Source organism: Tamandua tetradactyla, chromosome 11, assembly GCF_023851605.1.
Source record: "Tamandua tetradactyla isolate mTamTet1 chromosome 11, mTamTet1.pri, whole genome shotgun sequence".
Classification (NCBI taxonomy): domain Eukaryota; kingdom Metazoa; phylum Chordata; class Mammalia; order Pilosa; family Myrmecophagidae; genus Tamandua; species Tamandua tetradactyla.
In genome coordinates this window covers 1,146,058-1,154,395 of record NC_135337.1, presented here as the reverse complement: position 1 = coordinate 1,154,395, position 8,338 = coordinate 1,146,058, and the positions used below count along the sequence as shown (strand labels likewise).

The window sequence follows — 8,338 nt, the reverse complement described above, 5'->3', positions numbered from 1 at the left end:
CTGCAAATCGGTAAACTTTGCAAGATGATAGAAACATTTCAAATGACACTCCGAGAAAGGAGACAACGCATATTTTTCTTCAAATGTACTAACTGCCCAAGTGTATATTTCCTCCAGATGTACTAACTGCCCAAGACCAAAATTAACATTTTCCTTGGGGATTTCTCTCAGTCTCATTTAAATTCACAGACTATTGGTTCCAGAGTAGCTGGCATCAACTGACAGGTATCCTGGGTACGACTAAAACCAAAAGTCTTTATCACACTGTGGCCTTGAAGTTCACTTTCTCTTCCCGTGCTTGGGAGGAACAATTGCTGCAACCCAAAGGTCAGGGCTTCTCTTTGGGGAGGAGGGATGTTGGAGGAGGGTAGAGCAATGATTGTGTAGTAAGTGAGATTTCAAGGCGAAGAGGCTGAACCACAATCCACAGCATAGGAGCCAGATGTACAACAGCCTATAAAGCTCTGCTTCTGGGGGATGAAGAGACTAGAAGCCAGGCTGTTTCATCTGGTGTTTGCCAATCTAACAGGTTAGAGCTTTTTCATTTTCCTTCAATCCTGCCTAGTGATGTTGGGGAAAGGGGGCTTTTGGGAAAAAAAATAGAACAAAGTAGACTTTTTGAGCCTGTAACCACTTGACTTTTCTTTTTCATTGCCTGCAGGTCACCATATAATCAAATCTGCTTCCCAGTGTTTTCTGATTCCTGGTGAGTTTCTTGGTGCCTTAAATTGGCCATGGCTGGGTGGAGTTGCCTTGTGACAGGAGCAGGAGGATTTCTTGGTCAGAGGATTGTCCGCTTTTTGCTGGAGGAGAAAGAGCTGCAAGAGATCAGAGCCCTGGACAAGTTCTTCAGACCAGAATTGCGGGAGGAATTTTCTAGTAAGTAGACTCAAGACATGGGGGCTGGTCTCGGCCTTAAACCCTGCATGAGTATCGGGAGGGAGTTCCTGTCCTACCAGACAAGGAACGCTGAAGCCAAATCAAGGCTTTTCTTGTTCTCAAAGTCATCAGAAAGGAAACTTTGTACAGCAGGCATTGGACTAGATGTTGGGATATTCTGATCGAGAACTAGAGGGCACATTAGCCTCTAAGCCTCTTTTCTTCTCATCTAGAAAGAAATCTGAGGATTTTTGACTTAACATTTCCTGTGCAACAGCTGCAAAGGGCAAAAAAAAAAAAACATTTACTTGGAGACCCCATTAGAGGGTCTGCTCATTTTGATTGCTCTGGTCTTTTTGTGGTTCACGTAACATCTCTAGAAGAGGTGAAATAAAAGGAATAGAAAGTGATTTCCAATGTGTGTGTGTGTGTGTGTGTGTGTGTGTGTGTGTGCATGTAAGAGAGAGAATAAGCACAAGCCCAAGAGCCAGAGGCAGAGTGAGAGGCAGCATGAGCCCGAGCAGGTCTCGTTTGGATTCCTTGTGCACGCTTTTTCACCATTTGTGTCTCATCAGCATATAGAAAGTGACTATAGAATTTGCCATAGCAGCTCATTGCCCTCTTCCCAAATTGCTACCCCCAGTGTGAATGCAAAAGCTGAATTTATAGCCTATTTTCCAACCTGTTTCATTTCTGAATCCCCAAAATAACCCTAGGAGAAGGGTAGGAAAGTTAGCCATGTGGATAATGAGAAAATGGAGGTCCAGAAAGGTTAAGTGACTTGCTTGAGGCTGGTCTGATGAATGGATATCAGAGCTAAGAATAGAGACCCACCACAGGGGCCCCATCACTGAGTCCAAGGGTTGACCCTTGGCAAAGTGAGACTTCAGTCTTTCCCATTTCCTTTCTGTGTGTCTTCCGTGCACAGAGGCCCCTCATCAACTCTCCAGGACTTCTTTCCCTCTTTTCTGACCTCTTCAAATGTCCTATTTCCTCCACTCTCTGCTTTAGTGGTATTTCTGAGAAACAAGTTCACCCATGACCAACAATAACTGTATGTCTCAGCAATATCTGCAGTCTAACAGCTGATGCCAGGAAAAGGCAGTGTTCAACCCAAAGGAATACTTTCCCCAATGGTGAAAATGCAGGCAGTGCATTGAACAGGCAGCAGGGATATATAGAGAGAAAAGAATAGAGAACACATAGTATCCTTACTCTGCCAGGCACTGTACAAAATGTTTTATATGTATCAATTCCTTTGCTCCTCCTTACAACCCTATGAGATAGCTACTATATTATCTTCCTCTTTTACAGAAGACAATACACGCATGGAGAGGTTAAGTAACTTGTCCAAGATCTCACAGCTTGAATATGGCAAAGCTGGATTTGAACCCAGGCTGCCTGGCTGCAGTGTCTGTGCTTTTATCCATTATGTCCAGCAGTTTTCCTCTGGACCTCCCTCCAAACGAGCTCACGCCACATAAACAGCTGCATATTCAGCCTACCTAAAACACTTGCCAAGTCCACAGTGCCTCTGAGAAGGAAGGGGCTCTAGCTCCATCACTGAGGTATCCATGGTGCCCTCTTCCGCATTTTCTGGATCCCTGAAGACCAATGAGTTCTTGGTTCCTTGGCTTTCTGCTTCTCTCGCCTAGACCTGTCAATTCCTTTGACCCTGTCTGTCTGAAGCCAGAAGCAAAAGAGGGGCAGGAGGAGGGAGAAAGGAGAGCAGGGATGGGAATGCAGTAGGAAAGCTTTCTTCTCTCAAGCTGGTACCCACCTGTGTCCCAGAAGCCTCTTCCCTGCCTTTCTCCCACTGCAGGGTCTTTTGGGAGTTGCCTAACAATGGGAAAGGGCTGCCAGGCTGAACAACCTTGGCAGAGGCTGCAGGAAAGTAAACGCTTCCTTTTGTAATCCAGGGCAGATATTCTCAGCCCTGAATGTTCTGCTCTGAGTTCATCTTTCACCATCCTTTGGCTTTCATTGTCAAATTTCAGTGAAATTGATTTATCCTTACTTTGCCTTAGAAAAGTTGCTAGCAAACAGCCAATCCCTCCCTAGGGTTAGAGAGGAAAGCAAAGAAGACTTGAAAGCAGGGGGAAAAGTTGGTGTCCTCGGTGGAAGTATGCCCTTTGATATATCCCTTCACCTCCCCAAGCCTCAGTTTCCTCACTGTAAAGTGGAAATCATAACATCTATCTCATGAGATAGTTGTAAAAAAAAGAAAGAAAGAAAACCGTGAGAGTTGTGTGCAAATTATGAAGCACAAAATAAGTGTGGGTTTTATACAAACTGTTTGCAGCACATAGTTTATTCCTGGGCTAATTCGAGCTGATGTTTCTGGCAGTATCACTTCTTTTGGCTCACAGAGGCATCTAAAGGCACTGATGTTGCGTTCACTGTCCTTGGCTAAATGGTCGGAATCTTCTTCCCTTGTTGGCTGATGCGTTTTCAGCACTAATTACCCACAGGGAGCTTTTTCAGTCACAATCCATCATTCGGACTCACCCTCATTGCCTGCTGTGACTCAGCTGTCCTCACGGTCAGAAACTCTAGTGCTGACTTTGATTCCTATCCCCGCTCCTCTCAGCCTATGTCCAATCAGTACCAGGACCCGCCAAGGTAAGGTCTGTAACTCAAACGTTCTGTTCCTCCTCTTCTCTGTCCCCGTGCAATGACCCTGGCTCTGGTCTTCCTCATCTGAACTTTGGTAAAGGCCTTTTGATGAATCTCTTGATCACACCGCTTTCTTTTATTTTCACATGCCACATGACTCCACTCCATTTTAAGTGCCGTGGTCAGGACTAGCTCCCTAAACCACAACTCTGTTTTAGGTTTATCCTTTTATTCAAAATCCATCCGTGATCACTCATGACCTGCACAATTAAATGCAAACTCTTTTCTATTACATCCAGCTTTCTCCAATCACCCTATTCTCCTTTCTATATTTTTCCGCTGCTCCTTTGAGCAAATATTATGTTCCAAATACACTAGACTGCTCAAATTCCTTTTTTGGAATGAGACGGGGTTGTAAATAGATGCTTGCTCTTGCCCAATACGTGCTAACCGCTCCACTTCTGCGCCTGAGTTCACTTGTTCCTTTCACCTAGAATCTTCCCCCACGCCACCACTTGACAGCTTAGGTGAAAGGTCACCTTGACTGGGAGACTTTCCCAGTCGCATCCCGAAAGCTTCCAATCCTCAGGCTTGTGTTCGCACAGACCCCAAGCACCGGACGAAGCTGACCATTCTGGACGGGGACATTCTGGATAAGAAGTGCCTGAAGAGAGCGTGCCAGGGCATCTCGGTCGTCATTCATGCCGCCTCCCTCATCGACGTGGTGAACGCCGTTCGGAGAGAGACCGTCATGGATGTCAATCTGAAGGGTATGGCACCCATGGGAAGAGGTGGGGTGAGGGGGGAGCGAGGACTGGAAAACAGGCTAAGGAAGGGACGCCCATTCTATGTGCCCTGTGCCTCTGTTAGTGCTATCACACTGAGAGCATTCAACGCCGCTATGCTCGAATTTTTAGATGCGAAAACTGGGGAAAAGAAAGGTAGGTAAACTGGTCCAAGACCTCGCAGGTAGTAAATAGGACAGTTAGGATTTAAGCCCACCGGTATGACCCCAAAGGTCATGAAAGCTCTTTCTACTGCTGACCTCAATCAAGAGCCAAGTAAACTCCAACCTCACACCCTGGGTATCCAACCACCTACTGCCTCCCCCGGGTCAGAACCAGACCTTGCAGATGTTTTCTTAGTCATCGTGTTCGTGCTTCTGTGTAGCCTTTAGTGATGGTCACACAGCAAGGCTAAGAGCTGAGAGCTCCGTGACAAGAGGTGTCCCCAAGTCCATGCTGGGCTATAGGCCACGGCTCTGAGCTGTTGACCTTCAGGCAGGACTGCCCAGGACTGACCAGGAGTAATGGGAACACTCAGAGTCCTCCCAGCTACCTCCAAGAGGATTCATCAAAGAACTAGCAAACTTGGTTCACAGAGGTCTGGCAGGACAGAATTATCTAGATCTTGCCTTCCCACAATATTTTCTTACTAAAGGTTTCCCATTACCCGTACTAGGATTTCTTCAGCTCACCACAGGGGCTACTATTAAAGAGTAGTTCCCAGCCAGGCGTCCAAAATTCACCCTCAATAGGTCCTCACCCCTTAAATGCTTGGTGGCCCTTTCTGAACTGTGGATTTCTAACCAACTTTAAATCTAGATACATTGGCTTAAGGGACTCGGCCATGTAATATCATCACTCTGACCTCTGGAGGCCAGCCTCCTGGTACAGTAGCACCCCATGTGTCCATCTGTCCCCTGTGCTCTACCCTCTAAAGTTAGTCTAATCAGAGACTCCTTTTCTAAAGCACCTAATTGCTTTGGGATCCTCAGTATAAAATAGCACCAGTTTGTGGTTCATTGGTAGAATGCTTGCTTTTCATACAGGAGACCCGGGTTCGATTCCCAGACCATGCAGCCCCCTCACACACACAAAAACAAAGCGAAAAAAAAAAAAACCAGCTCTAAAACAAAAGACTTTTGCTAGTTTCTCCATAGATGACCCTCAGTCGCCACTACACTGTGAGAGTGTTAAGATTAATCAGTTTTTAGTTTTTAGTTTTTAGCCCCTCTCTCATAATGTCTACTCTCCATGGCTCTTAAGGATTTGCATGCCCTGAGAAATCCCAAGTTTAGAATTTGCTTCAAAAAGATGGTCATTTCTCCTTGTGCAGGTAAAACCACAGATTTTCTCTGCCACTAGATTTAAATTAAAAAAAATAAAATGAGGCCATCCTCCTAGAAAACCAAATTGCATAAATACCCTAAGAGGGACAAAAAAAAAAGCATAGAAAAAAAGCAAGATAAAAAGTTATCTTCTGCCCAGAAAGAACCTTTTGTCCTTCCAAGGAAGGCACTCGGGATTCCTTCCGTGGCGTGTTCTCCCATTATAGCTGTTATCGCAGAGGGTGTGCTCTTCTCAGCTCTCAGAAGGGTCAACACAGAAGGCCAGAGAGGGCTTCTGTGTGCTCAGTAAAAGGAAGGGTGCCACCTCCACTTTTTTGTACCTGGGTAAGTGGAGTCACAGCCAGAACTGGGAGTAGGCTTGAGAGGAAACGCACAATTGGAACAGAGTTTGTGCCTCCCACACCTTCCCACAACCATTTGCTCAGAGATTTTCACAGATAAGTCCTTGTGATAAGGTTATTACTGGTTCTGAACAAAATTCGAAAATATAAATAATTTAATGTGTATATATATATATATATATATATATATATATAAAAGAGTATTATAGTCTATATGCAGCTCTGTGTGTGTGTGTGTGTGTGATGTGAGTTCAACTGTCCTTCTCAGGTAAGGACTAGGACAGTTTGCATTCTGAAACGAAAGCCTACCACCATTTTTAAAATTTAAAATGGCCTGTATTTAATAAAATGATAGGGATTATATGAGGCCATTTTTCATGTCCTTACTTGGCAAAATATAAAGGGGCAGTGCTGTGTGCTTTTACAAAGTATATACACACAGATATCAAGTGTCTTTGAAATCCAAAAGCCTAGAAATTCCTGGTCTGCAAAACCCAGATGTCCGTCTCCTTTCATTTTTGCATTTCTCCAAGGGCTGCAGCATGACCAGATCTCCGCTAGGGACACGGAAGAAAACAGGTTCCTACATGAGCTGGAATAACCGCCTCTCTTGTGGGTGGGGAGTAGAAGTGATCCATGCGTGGGGTCGGCCGTCTGGGCCGTTTCCTGACCCTGACGGTGAGTTCCCTCCCGGCAGGTACCCAGCTCCTCTTGGAGGCCTGCATCCAGGCTGACGTGCCAATCTTCATCTATACCAGCTCCCTAGAGGTGGCTGGACCCAACTCCTTCAGGGAGATCATCCAGAACGGGCATGAAGAAGAGCACCGCGAAACTCGATGGACCTCTGCGTATCCGTACAGCAAAAAACTCGCCGAGAAGGCTGTGCTGGCAGCTGACGGGTGGACTCTTCAGAGCGGCGGCACCTTGCGCACCTGTGCTCTAAGGCCCATGTACATCTACGGGGAAGGGAGTCCCTTCCTTTACGCACAAATGACGCACGCCCTGAAGAACAACGGAATCCTGAAATATGACACCAAGCTCTCCATCGCCAACCCCGTCTACGTGGGCAATGTGGCCTGGGCCCACGTTTTAGCCTCCAGGGCGCTGCGGGACCCCGAAAAGGCCCCTACCGTCCGCGGACAGTTCTACTACATCTCAGACGACACGCCTCACCAAAGCTATGGTGAGTTCAACTACACCCTGGGCAAAGAATGGGGCTTCTGCCTTGATTCCCGAATCAGCCTTCCTGTGTCTCTACAGTACTGGATTGCTTTCCTGCTGGAAATAGTGAGCTTCCTGATAAGCCCAATTTACAAATACCAACCCTCCGTTACCCGCCACTTGGTGACATTGTCAAACAGTGTGTTCACCTTCTCCTACAAGAAAGCCCAGCAAGATCTCGGGTATGAGCCCCTCTTTAGCTGGGAGGAAGCCAAGCAGAAAACCATCCAGTGGATTGGCTCACTGGTGGAACAGCATAAGGAGGCTCTGAAGACTCGCTGACTTGCGCGTGACAGAGGGGCGGGTCTGGGTATCGTTAGGTGACGTTTGCCAAGATCTCTTCTCTCAGCTTCGTGTAGAATGGAACACAGGCACAAGCCCAGGTCCTAGGATCTTCCTTTTACAAAATGGCCAACTTCTGGTCTTAAAACCACCAGAATGCTTCCCACCCACTGCCCCAGCCACCCACCAGAGGAGAAAGTGATTTGCTTCAGCTGTTGTTAACCAAAGTCTCAGATGCTAGTTCTGCGCTATTCCAGTTATCTTTTAACTTAGAGTTACGCCCATTACTTCCAGTTCCTTTCTTAACTAGTAAAGCATTTCTCTCCTTTTAAAAAACTCCCTATTCTTCACACAGCTCAAAGAAAAGAACAATAAATGTTTTCACACCTAACCTGGAGGTAGTTGTGGTTAATGGTATACTTTCCTCTACCAGCCATCACTATCTCTAATTTAGAAAAGCAGCATGGAAATAGTGGGGGCAGAAGTGGTGGTGGGGCCAGGAAGGGGGTGGGTACTAAGATTTACTAAACATTTACAATGTTTCAGGCCTGACTTGGGGACTGACATATTTTACCATATTTAGTCCTCACCAGAAGTCAACGAGGTAGGAATCACTATTCCCATTTTATCAACAAGGAAACTTGTCACAGTCCTATTAACTGGCAAGAAGTCAAGCCAGTTAACCCCGTAGAGTGACCTGAAAATCCATGTCTCAACCTTGACTTATGCAGACTGCGCTGCCCAAATTTTGTGGCAAAATGTTGGTGAGAGGGAGAAATGGGAGGTTTGTCTCTGAGATAGCAGAGCACCGGGGTCTGGGGTTTGGTTCTGATCTTTGGGAGAGATCCAACTCCTTTGGGCTACATAC

General features: G+C 46.2%; 1 protein-coding gene across 1 annotated transcript; it reads left to right on the top strand.

The window, feature by feature from the left end:
* The first annotated feature begins 286 nt into the window (after positions 1–286).
* LOC143649780 (3 beta-hydroxysteroid dehydrogenase/Delta 5-->4-isomerase-like) lies at positions 287–7,861 on the top strand. Its single transcript, XM_077119731.1, has 4 exons — positions 287–529; positions 662–879; positions 4,101–4,265; positions 6,665–7,861. Exons 2-4 carry the CDS (start codon positions 735–737, stop codon positions 7,468–7,470), a joined length of 1,116 nt encoding a protein of 371 aa, XP_076975846.1. The 5' UTR covers positions 287–529; positions 662–734; the 3' UTR covers positions 7,471–7,861.
* The last annotated feature ends 477 nt before the right edge of the window (positions 7,862–8,338 follow it).

Coding starts and splice junctions, on each gene's coding strand:
- LOC143649780 (XM_077119731.1), top strand. CDS start 735: ATGGCTGGGTGGAGTTGCCTTGTGACAGGAGCAGGAGGATTTCTTGGT. Junction 880..4,100: donor ATTGCGGGAGGAATTTTCTA/GTAAGTAGACTC, acceptor GTGTTCGCACAG/ACCCCAAGCACCGGACGAAG. Junction 4,266..6,664: donor CATGGATGTCAATCTGAAGG/GTATGGCACCCA, acceptor CCCTCCCGGCAG/GTACCCAGCTCCTCTTGGAG.